This window comes from Bidens hawaiensis, unplaced genomic scaffold (genome assembly GCF_021521415.1).
Source record: "Bidens hawaiensis isolate Kalapana, Puna unplaced genomic scaffold, B.hawaiensis_p1.1 tig00044253_1, whole genome shotgun sequence".
NCBI classification, from domain to species: Eukaryota; Viridiplantae; Streptophyta; class Magnoliopsida; order Asterales; family Asteraceae; genus Bidens; species Bidens hawaiensis.
In genome coordinates, this window is record NW_027505886.1 from 7,768 (window position 1) to 23,776 (window position 16,009).

Below are 16,009 nucleotides of genomic sequence, written 5' to 3' on the forward strand. Positions count from 1 at the left end.
TTTTAAATACCTGATGAGGTTAATATCGTGGTTTTGTTGGTTCTGGTTGATTGCAGAAGAAGCCATTTGTAATTTGAAGTTAATGGAGGCCTAATGAGTTGCTAGAGTATCAAAATGGCCCATTAATCTAAGAGTTTGACTTGGGCCTGGGTCCCAATTTGCTTCCATAGCAAGAAGCCCAAAACACATTAACAGATGGTGTTAACTGTTAAGCTTCGATTACAAAAAGCCCAAAACATTTCGGTATAAAAGGAACTTGAAGTACTCAAGTTCTACTTAATGACCCATTTTTACTCTTTACATACCATGAGTAGAGGTGTGCAAAAACCTGATAAAAAACACTTGGAACCGGGCATTGAGAAATTGCTTCCATACCCGAACCTACCTGCTATTATATATCAGGTTGTAATTGTGTAATTTGAAACCGGTTCCAACCCCTTATACGCTACCAGACCCCTTCAAAAATCCGGTTCCAACAATAGCCGGCTACTGACTAGAATCGGAACCGGTTTCAAAGTATAACTAGTTTTGCATGAACGTAAATATAAAACCGAAAATAGACTGTGTTTGGCCGAACCATACCCACCCATGCCCCTTTGCGTGTGTGTGTATATTACAATTTTTATTTTATTTATTTTTTATTGATCGTTTATCTACTTAGCTAAACGTGGAAAGTAGTTGGAGCTGGTGATGTCATTCTTTTACCACCGATTTCAAATTTATTTTGTTTTCGAGTTGGATTTGTTCAGATATAAATGGGTAGTTGCCCATACATTCTATTTAAAGGTTTTTAAGATATAAAGGGGATATAAAATAAACATTATTATTTATTAACGTCATGAATGGCTTGTTGGTAGGTGCATATATCACGGCATTTAATTTCCTAAGCCATCTTAACATCTTTACTAAATCTGGATTTCTGTTTATTAAGTTACACTTTTAATTTTTTCTTATACTGCTAAACGTTACATTTATTATAGGGATTGAATCCTTAACATTCTAATCTCCACTCTAACCATCTTACTACCCATCAAAATGGGAATAGAAAATTACACTTTCGATAATTTTCCAAATGTTGCTTGCTATTGCTTCTAATTAACAAATTCTACTTTATTTTAATGCATTGTTAAATTGAAGTCTTCTTATTATAATAAACAAGCAACTTAGGTTGTCACATGTCTACTTACGATAAATTTCATAAATTTTTTTCCGCTTTCCCTAGTCTATTAAATAAATCTTTCTCCTATAAAATAACTATTTCAAATAATTAAGTTAAACTAGTTAAATATTTAAAATTTATTCAAATATATATTCAAAACAAAACTTGAATTTAAAATAATGTCCTATAAAAAAGTTATCATCATTTTAAGTGAGGGAACTTGAAAAAAAGATCAGCAATTGGGTAGTAAATACAGTTATCCCACAACAAAAAATCAATGGTCACTATTTGTGTTATGTAACTTAGTAAACTTAATTAATTTTTATAAACTTAATTAGCTTAGTTAATTTATTCTACATTTTCCTGCACTTATTTAAATAAATATATTTTCAATTACATAAACAACAATAAAAAATCGCATTTTATGTATAAAAAATACACATACTTATGTAGGATAATTGTGTATAGGTGGAGTGTAAGATTATATAGGTATATTCTTTAAATTTCTTATAAAGATTGTTAATTTGGGTATGTAATAATCAATCTGTATAGGGAAAATTTTAGTTATGTATGTATATGTGTTGTAATGTCTAGGCATATCTATTCTACGTGAAGGAAAATTTATAATATATAAAGTTTTATATGTTGTTTGTGTAGGTAACAAATACACTGTTTAGAAAAATTTGTATTGGTCACAATATGTATAAGAACAAGAATATATGTGAAAGTTAACAAACATTAAAGCTAAAATCACGATAAACACATGTAATTATATATCAAATACAAGTTAATACATAAAAAAAACAAAAGCATTGTAACTTTTGCCAAAACAAACAACATTCAAATAAAATGTAGGCTATAACTAATTCAAATAAAATGTAGGTTATAAGTATGGTGTGTATAGGTTAATATAATACATGTGTAAGCTATTAATATGGTCGGTATAGGTTATTAGATATTAATTAACACGAAAAAATAAGAATATATATATATATATATAAAATGAGATTTGCTCGAAAAAGTTTTTGATTAATATGAATTTTAAATAACAATAACTTTAAATAACAATGTCAATTTAAAAACATAATTTAAAAAAATAACCAATCTTTATGATTTTATATTAATTAAATAATAAAGAAATTAAAAAGAATAAAAGAGATTTAAATGCTTATACAAATTAATAAAAGAATCTTAATGTTTTTAAATTTAATTAAAACATAAAAAAAAATTTAAAATACAAAGTAAATTAGTATTGAAACTTCCAAAATTTAATAATTAGCAAATAAAAAATTAAAACTTTTACTATTATACCTTGTACTTAATTAAAAAAAATTGATTAGTTTGAATTACTTTCACATTTCTCGTAGAAAGATCACTTCTCGTGTGTGTGTGTAGGGGAGATTTCAAATAGAACCACCTTGAGTTTTAAAAACTCGAAAGAATTTAATGTAACAATTTTTTTTTTGAATTTTTTTTACACATGCGTAATATATGTAGGTTACATATACGTAAAAAAATTACAGAATTTTTTACACGTCGAGTCGATTTTTTACACATGTGTAACGTGACGTAAAAATTAGTGTAATCACTTACATCTTTATACTCTCTCATACTTTGACTTTTTAATCAAATTTAATCTCAACCACATAATCCAATCCATTTAATTAAATGTGTGGCCAAGAATTGAGTTCTTAAGTTTTTAAAACTTAACATGGTTCTCAAATTATCTCTCCCCTATATATATGTATATATATGTGTGTGTGTCTGTGCGCGCGCGCGCGTGCGTGTGAGCATCATGTATTTAAAAAACAATAAAACGATTTTTTTATACTTTTGATATATTCAACTGTTAGATTATACATGTCCAGATTATATAGCCTATATAATGTTGAACTTACTCGATCAAGTAAATCACCAACCGGACACGATATTGCATAACCTTATGCGACTCTTTTTATTAATATTATACAAGAATGATTCTAGGCATTATTTATAGACAATTAATAACTTACTCAACAAGAAATTTAAACTAGGAAACACAATTAAGTTACGCCTCTAATTTAAATGAAAAGATAACTTAGCCAACAAGTTAATCAACTTAGTTCCTAAACTTTTGATCTCATTCAAACGGTCTCTTGAGATTATTCGTACCACCCTTATACTTTTCGCGTTAGCCATTCGGGTCCTTCAAGTTGGTATTGCACCAAGGTTTACACTCACTATCAATACCAACTTCAACTGTTCCTCCAAAAATCTTTCACACATAGTAACGCTACTACCTATTTGAGCTTGATTCTTGGATTTGATTTTATCGCATGACTTGAAAGTTCTTCTTCTTGACTACAATTGTGCTAGCTTCGAGATCACTATTGTGTAGAACTACATCTGTTTTCTCAGCTTCATGACCAACTATCATGGTACTCAAAGTAATGCTTGTCACACCCTACCAAAAGACGGCGGAACATGTCAGGACGAGACGCTTGATTGGACGTGAACACAATAACACTATTGTGTGACAATAATTAATAACTCATTTCAACATCAAGTACAAATTGTTCAAAAATATCAAATACAATAATCTAAACAACACCACAATGCATAAAAATAACTTTGATCAATACGAATGCTGGTGAGCAATACAGTAGTTTTGATATATCTATATAATGAGGCAAAGTCACAACTCATATGTGTAAGTATAACATTGCAACAACCATTGTAAATGTAATGTAAATAGCCTAGGCTCCTTTCTAATAGGTAACAACCATATTATAAGGAGGTTGTAAATGAGGCCCTATTCTATTTGGCAAAAATCTATAATAGTTAGGGGGAGTATAAACCAAAACAATAATTAAACACTCGCGCATGTAATCATAAATGAGGCACAAACAAGTGATCTAGCAATTATATATATAAACATATAATTGTTAAATTGTGAATTTAGTATTGAGGTCTTAAAACATGTAAGCTTGAATATGTACACATGCTAACCCCAAAATTATAAAATGTAAAAAGAGGAGTGTGATTACTCACTTGGAAATGAAGCGAGTGATGAAAAAAACGAGTTGGTCCTTAAGTGAGTCTTGGGTTGTAAGAGATTGGGTTTATACATTGATTTGGGAGTGATAATATAATGCAAAAATAGTAATTAAATAACAAGGCTTGAGTTTTAGCGTCTCAGGATCTTAAGTTATAGATCTTGAAATTAACGGATTTAAAATAATCGAATTGAACGAATAAGACTAAAAGAAATCGATTCTTGATGTTTGTTGCTGGTGTTACTCAACCTATGTTGAGTTTAACATAGGGGAACTGATTTGATGCAAGTGTGTACAATCCCGTAAATGAAAACATAAAATGGCAACGTTTAATGATTGTTCGGTTTTATCGGTCCGACACCCGATATTAGATCGAGTATAGTTCCGACTTATCCAGTATGTGAACGTAAACATAAACTTTGACTAAATCAATTTCTAATTGGAAAACACATGTCTTAACTAAGTACAATTTAGTGTAAATGTCAAAAGGGTTTTAACCGGGTGATCGGCTAGCTAGTTCGGAGCTCGATAGAATGTCAAATTCAATCCCGACTTACCTTAATGAAAAATTTATGAGATAACTCATAAAATTCAATAGCTTAACCAAGTTTGAGGGCTTTAGCAATTATAACTCCAAATCTCGAGTTCAAGCGAGTGCTCTGTTTAGTCGGCCCGAAACTTAATATGAGCCTAAGTTCAGTTCCGACATTCCAAAAGTGTTAGGAATATTATAAGCATCAAAAACAATAACCAAAGATAAAATACATGCTTGCTTGTTTAAACATCAATTTAAGTGAAAGTTCGGTTTTGGTCCTGTCCGTGACTCGGTATGAGACCGAGGTTGGTTGCCACATATCCAAAACATAAGAACTAGTAAGAAACTAAAATAAAAGAGAAACTTGAAAAAATAAATACAAGAATCGGCCCTTAAACATCAACTCGTGTTTTTAAGTGAATATTCGGTTTAAGGAGGGTTACTTGGTTTATTTAATCCGAAGCTTGGTATGAGACCAAGTTCAGTGCCAATATGCCTTTAACATGCAAAATAACTACAAAATAGTAGTGATGTGCAAAAGGTAGTTATTAATTTATTAACTAAATAAACGCTAATCTAGACACTAAGTAATAAATTCTAGACTCTTAAACTTAACTAAACTACTAACCGGAAAGTGAACCGATCGACTCTAGTACAGCTAAGTAAGTCTAGATATCGAACCCACAGGACTCTTTAAATTACGTTTACTAGCTAATTAGACTCAACTACAGACACAACTTATTTATTTATTATTTGTTTAAGGGGGTTTTACTAATAAAATAATTTTAAACTAATTTAAACTAATTAAGAAAATTAAAGACGACTAAACTTAGAACTTGGATTTAATTCAGATGATGATGAACAACCACCTAGGCTAGAATCCCCCTAAGTTTCAGTTATCAATTAACCGGGAGACTATTTAGTTATGGAACTGGGATCGTAAAATAGACGCTTAAGAGAAAACCCGAACAGGACCCCTGACCCTTCTCAAGAGACACCTATGGATTTCTAATAAGTTTTAACGCACACCAGTATTAAAAATCAAATTTCCTTACGGTCACCTAATTAATTACAAACTAGTTCCTTTATACGAAATCCTACCTTACAGCGCGGAAATCAAAGGCAGTCTAATATATTCAATTGACTCGATAGACAAAGTTAATCAATCAAACCTAGACGGACTCCTTACGAAGAACTAAATCTAGCAATCCTAATCAACAAAGACCTATCAATAACCTAGCACCTTACAGCTATTTAGGTTAGCAGCACACTTAGGTTTATTTGATTAACTAATATTATTCGTATGATCTTATAGCGAAATCAATCATAAAATAGTCAAAAACACAAAGTAGATGACCTAATAGAAACCTATCATAATGACAAACAATAACCAAGGCAACTATGGAATAATAAAACTTAATTAAACAACCGTAAGCACACATATGCATCAATTTAATATAATTAAACCTTTTAACTAGTTCATAAAAACCATAACGATAAATAAATCCCAAGTCAAAATCAAGTGTCGACAAAGGTTCATCATAAGCCTAGGCAGTCTATAAAGTTTAGTCTAACATCATAAAAGCAAACAAAACGATAATAAAGGAAATCATGGCAAAAATAAATAAGAACGGAAGATTAAAGGCGATAAAACCCAGAGTCTTCGTTCTTGATCGATTGGCACTTCACCGGCTGATTCCTTGCCTTCAAACCCACCAAATATTACAATCCTAAGCTCTAGGAAACTCCAATTCGGCTCTGGTTCACAGGGTATGATCAGGATTAAGTTAAGGGTGTTTTTATAGGTTTCTTGGGCCCAAAACTGATAAATACCGAAGAAAATTCGAGAAACGGGGTCCCTGGAGCGCCGTGCGGCGGCGTTTTGCCTCCCGGTCGCGCGGCACTGAGGGCTAGGATTGCTGACCAGTCCGGTTCGTTGGTTCAATTCTGATGCTCCGGTTCACCGGTTTGGCTTGTTTTAGCTCTTTTTTCGCCCTTTTTAACCATGAACAAGTCTCGGAACCTACATTATTCAAATATGTTAGTAATATATAAATTCTAATAAAAACCAAACAAAAACTAATAAACTATTAATTAAAATATACAAGGGATTTATATATATTTAGCCTTATATCAAGTAGCTAAGTATTTTTGTGTCTTTGTAAACGAGTATGAACAAATACTAACACCCAAAACGGGGTTTAAATGAGTGTTTGGCTGGAGTCGGCCTAAGGCTTTATATAAATTCATATTCTGTTCAAACATGGCCACAATATAAAAAATGAACTTAGAAAAACATACAAAATAAAAACTATAAAAGCTTTGAGGTTTTGATTGAACGGGTAGAAATCCCAAATTTGATTAAAATAGCCTTATAATGTGAGAATGAGAATTTGGAAGATGAAAACCCTTAATCAAATGTAGTTGAAGGGAAATCATTCCAATATATTTATAAGACAAAAACAAGTTGAAATTATAACATCTAATCACTCGATTAAGATTATAAGCAAGTTCTTGCTAAAGTTTGACTAAAGTCAAACTGTCAAGAACAAGGGTTTAAGTTTGCAAATCCGGATTTGAGAGAGATTAGAGGGGAAGAGCACTTGAGAATGGGCTTAGAAGACTTGTATTTATAGGCTAAGAGTGTAGGGATAAGTTTTAGAGAGTGACAATGCTCAACCAATGATATCTCATGTAATAAAGTTTGATGGTTGCTTTTAAATTTAAATTAAAGTTTTATAATTAAGTTATGGCAAATTGAGGTGAAAAATAATTTAGTGATAGATAATATACTTATGGGCCATGCCTTATGTGGCATTCGTCATTTTTTATTTGTATTTGTATTCGTTAAACCGACTCATTTTGTCGTTTCAATGTATTCTTGTTTATCATTCATCATTAATATAATATTCACGATAATTTAAGGTTATCGTTCGGTCGTTTTCTATGCATTTTGATCAATTAACGGAACTACGGGGTTTAAAGTTTATTAAATTTAAACAATTCGCAAACTATATGGGTATATATGAAAAATATCCAAGTATTGTAACATTTCAAAGCTAAGGGACTGAATTTGTAATTTTATTTTAAATTCTGTTTTAATATAACTTGAAAGATTAGGGGCCATATATGTAAATAAATTTAAATTATAATATGTTGTATTAAACCCACCCCCCCCCCCCTCCCCATCCACGATCTGGCAAACAAACGAACTCCGGCGACCTCCAAACCCATTAAAAACCCGCATTAAAACTCAATTATTAGCTCGTAAAACACTTAGACCATAACGACAACTACTAATCAACATCAAGAACTCGTAATAACAACCATTAATATGCATTTTAATATGAGAACCAACCGGAATAAAATTAAAAATCTAATTATGATCAATTAACTTCATACGCTCCAATTGAAGCTATAAAAAAGACCCTAGACAATATCTAAACTTTCTACTACCTTCAATTCCATCTAAAATACCTCTGTAATCTCTTATTCAATCGTTCAAGTTCGTATTCCGGCCAAACTCCGTTCACCATCAATTCATTACATTTCCAAGTAATATTTATATGCATTAGAATCGTTTTCTTTAGCAGATTAAATCTTCCAACAAAGATTAACCTTACATGGAACAAATTCAATGAATTAAAGATCTAGGGTTTGAAGAATAAAGATGAACATGAGTTGTTTAAATAAATATGTTTATATTATAATTCCAAATAAGCAGCTGGTCCAGTTGGTTAGATCTCTTCTGTGTGGTCTGAAGGACTCGGGTCAGGCCTTTTTACTGTTTTTTTTTTATTTTAAAGCATTTTTCTTTAGTATTATAAATCAAATAAATTATTATAAGTTAAATAAAATTATTTTAAATTAACTAAAATCAATTATAAGTTAATTTTATCGTTTTTCATTTAAAAACTAACTTTTCATATTCATTTCACAACAACCACTAATAGTATATTATTATTTTTTTATTTTTTAATATTATTATACGCTAAAAAAATTATATGCGTGATAAATATCATACCGATAAAATCGATGTTTCATAAATGATAAAATTCTCATTTTAGTGATTAATTATTAACTAAATAATAGTAAAAGAATAATAAAACGTTAAATTACGTTAAGGCTTAAAAATAATATTATAATATAAAATGCCATAGAATAATAAAATATATATTAAAATAATGTATAATCTATAAAACTAAAATATTTAACTTGTATAATTCCGTTAGTTTTTGATTTTGTATTTTTAATTATAGTTCGTGAGGTTCGATCACTTTGATTTTTTTAACGCGCTTTCGGCATTTGTTTTTATTTCATCTTCAATTTTAAATGTGAGGTTTTCACACCCATTTTTTAATGTATTTACACACTTTGGGAGTAGCATATATATCTTACCAAAACAATTGCTTAATTATTCATTTACAAACTACAATCCATATCATGGACTTATGTGTTACTTGTTATTTGCTCATATTTTACTTGCACATGATAGCCTCAATAAGTATGATGATATGCCCCCTTTGCAATCAGAATCAGTTTGTTATGAGTGGAAAATGGTCTCATTATCCGAGTACGTTGGTTATTATCAACTGGAAAGAACCCTACTTGCGCGATTATTACACATGTCACATGGAATTGTATGGATTTATTATTATATATAAACAAAACTTATATGAACTCACCAACTATTTGTTTAGTTGACTTGTGTGTGTGTGTGTATGTATGTATGTATGTATGCTACAGGGACAGTCATTAAAGGATGATGCATGGAGGAGACACTAGTACTTGGGTTATACTAATAAATGGACAAGTTGTTTAATTTTTTTATAATAAATGTATTTCTTTGTTTACAAACTTGTTTACTTGATGTTCAAATTAATTAATAATAATATTATCACTTAATAATGTCACATGTGTTTTGAGCAATTTACACGTCACACTCAGGCTTTTGCGCTTAAGCCGGGGTTTTACACCTTACTTGAATTGGATGGAAGAAACACGAGTTCGACGCTTAAACGATCGAAAACAAATCAATAACGAAAATCTGTTGATCTACAGGTTGGTAGAACGTCACGCCTAACATGGGGGCATGCCCATCGCGCTACGCTGTGGGTGTGGTCTGCCAGACTTTTGTATTTTGACAGTTTCAGCCCCTAGACATACAAGAATGCGATTTCGAGCAAGATTTAAGTGAGACAAAGCATAATTTGGATTTTATAACATCAAAACAAGATAATAAAACATGATTACTCTATTTTATGAATAAAATGGATCCAATTACAAAACCCGGGTCGGGTAAACAAATATAAATACAAATAGGAATACAATCGAAAATGATGAATGCCACAATGCTTCCATTTACGTCTATAACACCCCGGTTTTAAATGGAATATGTTCGGGTGCAACGTATAAATAACTCATAAGCTCGTAACACAATTAATAGTGATAATATATTTACTTTTATTCCAGAATTTCATAATTACACAAATTGTTCAATAATAAGGCAAATATCATTGCATCGAAATGAAACAACAATTATTCATTTAAATAAAACCTAAAGTGAATCTAGTTTTCTTATCCTTGCACTTCATCGGATTAAACATGCAACATGTTAAAATAGTATATTTTTGTCAACAACACATGTTGGTGAGCTTTCATAAGTTTTTACGTGTGTGTGTATATATATATGTATGTATGTATGTATGTATGTATGTATGTACAAAACGTTTTTCGATTTACCTATCACGAATGCAATATATTCAAACATAAAATAAATGGAATGTAATAAAAATAGCACCTCAACCTAGGGGAATGATAATGATACCACCATTCTCGACAACCGAAGTTGAAGGATAGGTAGCGCAGGTATGTCCCGTCGAACCCTCCCACTTTGATGTTTGATATACCAACCATAAAGCGATAAACACATTGCACATTATACACGTAAAGTCATCATAAAAAATATGAAAGAAATATTATTAACATGCATGACATAATTGCGAATCGGTTTGTAAACAATGATCATAAAATAATGAGATGAAAATTTGTACACACCCCCAAAATATTGTAAAGCTTTAAAAAGGGATTATGAAAAACTCATCTCGGAAATGAGGATGATACTTTGAAGGAGTCGAACAAATGGGGCGGAGAATCACAATGGATTATCCTAAACAAGTAAATACGTATGCTAGGTTTTAACGACACGTCTAAACGAAAAGAATTCTACGATAAATTGGGCCTTATGAATTTTTATTTGAAATAGATCTAACTAGTTGAAAAAATTGTTTGTAGATGAATAATTATAACATATAAATATAAGCTTAGATAACAAGATTAGAAACAATTAATGATTAAATGTTTCGTTTTTTTAATAACATAATAAATTAATTTACTAATTAATTTTAAAGTTTTTATATGAATTATTTTAAAGAAATTATACATATTAGTTTATGTTGAATAAAAATAAACAATAATTAATTATTTAAAGATATCAAAAAATATTTAAATAAAACATTTTTTATAATTCATCTTATTTAAAAGAAAGTTCATAAGTTTATGATTATCAACAGATTATAAGATTTAGCTAAATATTTATGTTTGTTATGGCAAAAAATTAGGTTCGATCCAATATTAAGAAAATCAAAGTGTTTATCTTTATCTTGGATATCCATGATGATAATGATTTTTAAAACCAAAATAAGATTTTTATTATAAAAGTATCATGGTCATGAAGAACAAATTATGAACATTCAGTGCAAAACAAATACTATAAAATGCATGAAATTATAAACTTACTTGTTAGTGCTTTCAAGCTTAAGAAAAGAGTGTATTGAGATATGAAAAAAAATGGAGGATTGGTCCTCATTTTATAGTGAATTTATGGAGTGGTTGTGTTTATAAAATTTAAGAAATTAAATCATGTTTAATATAATAAAAACACTAATTACAAATAGTTTAAGGGGGTTTCCAAAAGGTTAACTCTTTCAATTAATTTTATTTAATTGAAAATTTTATTAGCTTTTATTAGTTAAATAACACATGAAAAGATGATGATGATGATGATGATGATGATGATGATGATGATAGTTCAAGAATAATTCAAGTGAATTGTATGAGATACGTTCATGAATAGATGATCCTGATTATGAATGTTTTAAATGAGCATGCAATACTACAAGGGTGGTGAAAAATATAATTGCATAAAAATCACATAATTGCAAGGTGAATTACGAGTAAGTTCAAAATTGATGAATGAATACATGAAACAAAACTTGAGATTAATTAATAATACTATATAAAAAATATACATATGTATAAATAAAACCAAAACAAAAAATTTAGAACGAGTCAGGTTTTTTGGTTTGAAAATTAACGAATGTTACAAGGTCGATGCATGCTTCCTCTCAAACTCAAATTCTTCATGCTCGTCATCTAAGTGTTGCACAAAACCCATGTAAATTTCAACATTTACATTCTTGGTTTGTTGATCTTCATCCTGACAAACCATAACATGATAGAGCTACCTCCTCGCATACTTCATCTAACAAGGTTACGTCTTGATGGTTTGCATTTTCTTCTTTAACCACAAGTTACTCTTCATCTAGGTTCATAAAAGTAGTAGATGATTCCAAGGTTGTTTTTAATTGATTCAACTCTAGCATTACTTCCCGACTTGTCCACCAATAGAAGCCTACATCAACCATTCATCAAACAAGCGCAATTTGGGTTGGCTGGTGGCTGTAAAATCATACTCTTCTTGAACCTCGCCATATTAGCCTCCACATTCCACAATTCTTCTTCTCTAACCACATGTGCATTACCTTCCTTGCTAGGTTGTTGACAGCCTTTCGCCATATACCCTTTTCGTCCACAATTATTTCACCTTGGTGGATATCATTTAAGTTGATACTTTGATTCTTTTCTAGGTTCTCTTTGTCCGATGAATCTTCTTTAGAGTTGTCATCCCAACCCACTCTGTTCCATTCTTTCTTATTGTGTTGATCTCTCTTCTCCCGATACTTACCCTTACCTTTCTTATCATTTAGATTTTAATTCTTGGTGAACCGATTCTTCTTCTTTCTTCCTGCATCTGGTCTCAATTTTAATCGACACGCCAACTAAATATTTTGCAAGGCTTCTTATCCAATAAGAATATTCATGAACTTGGCTATACTCAGTTGGGTCTCTCAGGCTTGGATAGCGGTAATGAAGCTACGATACTCCGGGCCTTAAACCGTGGATGAGTATCTGCTTCATACAAACATCATTAACCCGAGGCTGCGGATCGAGCTCACCAGTCTCATGACATATATTCTTGACTTTGAGAAAATATTGTGAAATCGTAAGATCTCCTTGGGAAACCTTAATTAACTACCTTTTACTAGTTGTAATCAAGCATTGTTCTTGTTCTTGAATAAGGTCCACGTTTGCTTTGGGCATTCGATTTCTTGAAGGTGATCAAGAACATCATAATCGATGGTGGTCTTGTTGATAGACATCGCCCGACCCGCTTTCAACTGCGACTTCTCAATAATATGTTTTACACTGTTTTTGGATTGGCTTGTCTTGCTACTGTTTGTTATTTGCCAAAAAAATCTTTACTTTGAAAATAAGATTTGATACACGTTGCTCATTGTTTGTAGTGTCTTACTTTAGTTTCTTGATTCCTTTTACGACCTGTAACTCTGCCATTATTTCAGTTTTTTGATTGATTGAGATGGGCGCCTTTTTAATTTCTTCTTCCATTCAACTTTTGATCAGCCTTTTGATCAGATTCTAACTACTATCGAAAACTGGACATCTCGATCAGAAACACCATAATTATTTTTTAAAACGAATGAGCCTCAAATCGTGCCTCAAATTGTTAGGGTTTGATACCACTTGTTGAACTTATTTAATCAAGTGAATCAAGAAATTGAACACAATATGACATAAAATTCATGCGACTCTTTTTACTAAAAATAAACGAGAAGTGAATACAATAAAAATAAAATCTTGGCCTTGTTTATTGGAAATTAATAACTTAATCAACAACAAATTTAAATTAAAAAATATAATCAAACTAGACTTCTAATTTAAATAACTTCAAATAAAAAAAATTAAGCAACCGAGTGAGTGAACTTTAGATTTCCTTCAAACCGTCATTTAAGATTCTCCGTACCATCCTTATATTTTTCACATGACCCATTTGAGTACTTGGAACTAGTATTACACCAAATTTTACATATATAAACGTTTAAAAAATACATATAGCCTATACATAACTTGCATGTATAAGTTTATACATAAACCGAATTTGTTCATATATTTTGTCTTAACTTCACGTGACGAATAGTGTGTATTTTCATCATTTTCTTTTGTCTAAAACTTATTAAAAAAGTATTTTTCATAATGGTTTTACAACATTTAGTTTTCTTGTAGGTCCTATCCTGCATATAAATGTTATATTAATCATTATTTTATAAATTAATGCACATCCCACCCACCATCCACGCATCCCGTCACACATTAAATGCTCGTCCTCCAAACCCTCTCATTCCATTCGCATTAAATTGCATACACACTCTTTATAAACAAACACCTTCTCTTTGAAGTTATTCAACCATTCCATTCAAACCCATGTCTCTCATTACCCGTGACTTCCTCGGCAATCATCATGCCTCCAAACAATTGCTACTTCCTGACTTAAAGGTATAATAACATTCTACAATTGTTTTCTTGATTAGTTAGTTAGTATACCCTAAGCCGTTGATCTTCTGGTCCAATGGTATGGCGGTGATAAGCATGATATCTTATGGTCTCATGTTTGAAACCTGACTCAAGAGAGTTTTTCATTGTGATGGGTTTGGTGTTCCTGGGTGAGTCATGCCTAGAGTCAAAATCAGTATGGACGTTTGGCATCCCGTCCCAGTAAAGCTTACTTGGGTATTCCTGTAGTTCTGCATGTTGTTAAACAAACTAGTATATGGTTTATTGATCATATGTTTGTTGTCATTACAGTCAGAAAGAAATCATATGGAGGGATGTCGTTCGATGAACACAAATCGGCCCACCGGTCAATCGGTTTCTAAGCTTCAAGACCTCAACCAACCTCCGTTAAACCTATTTGATGATACCGATTTAGAACTTAATCTGGTTTCTATATCATCATCATCAGCAGCAGCAACATCGTCTCAACCTTACACGCTTGGTAATGTTAAGTCTGCGCTCGAACGAGCAGAAAAAGAATACAACAGGAAACGTTCAAACTCGATGCCGAAATCAGTAATGGAAAAGAAGGTTGATTATGATGATGAAGCTTATGCTGCAGGATGCCCAAGTTGCTTGCTTTATGTGTTGATATCTAATAAAAACCCTAAATGTCCTAGGTGTAACGTGACGGTCCCCTATCCAACAACTATGAAGAAACCTCGTATTGATCTTAATATCACCATGTGAGATTACGAGGTAGCTGATCATATAGTCGTCGAGATGGTTTAGTGGAACTAGTGTTTTGTGAATATATATATATATATATATATATATATATATGCTAGTGTTTTTAAAGAGATGTTGAACATGTATACATATTTTAGAAATTATTGATAAAAATACTTACGATTTATGATTCATCATTCCAATATTATTACGCTTGAAGAAGTTGTGAAACCGAAAATCAATATCAAAACTGTTATCCATAGAGTTACTAAATACAAACTAAAAAAGATTCTACTTGAAAAAGTTTTTATTCCGCTACCAACAAATATTCATTATCCAAGGGGTTTACGAATGCCCACTTCTTTCCTCCATTTCAAAGTTGTCGAGTTGATCCATCCGTGCCATTTTTCCTATTTTACGGGTTAAGACAACGGTAAGACGCTACCCTCCCTCACCAGCCCACACAGATATTGTGGGATTGAATACTCTTCACGTTGTTGTGTTTGAGGTGCTCTTAGTTAACCTAAACCATATATATGACATTAGAGAAATTATTAATTGTGACACCGGAATGAAATTTATCAAAACTTAGAAAATGATTATTTCTAATGATATCATAATATCCTGTAATGGCATCATAGAAATCTCCATCATTCATGCGTCCAAGACTTCTACCTTTCACCATCCTCTTGTGAAGTCATTTAATTATGACAATAATGTATATAGTACACCTAGCCTTCATTCAAGTTTATGGTTTTCCTTATCTAGCATTTATATGGTCTAAAGGACGGACAAACACGTTTCAGTACTCTTGTATTTATTGATAGTTTTGAAATTGTTGATCTTTTTGAATATTTGATA

The 16,009-nt window shown here is 31.2% G+C and overlaps 1 protein-coding gene across 1 annotated transcript; it reads left to right on the top strand.

Annotated features, from left to right (window-relative positions):
• The first annotated feature begins 14,021 nt into the window (after nucleotides 1-14,021).
• LOC143615780 (uncharacterized) lies at nucleotides 14,022-15,228 on the top strand. The gene is made up of 2 exons (XM_077088817.1): nucleotides 14,022-14,422; nucleotides 14,732-15,228. Exons 1-2 carry the CDS (start codon nucleotides 14,351-14,353, stop codon nucleotides 15,167-15,169), a joined length of 510 nt encoding a protein of 169 aa, XP_076944932.1. The 5' UTR covers nucleotides 14,022-14,350; the 3' UTR covers nucleotides 15,170-15,228.
• The last annotated feature ends 781 nt before the right edge of the window (nucleotides 15,229-16,009 follow it).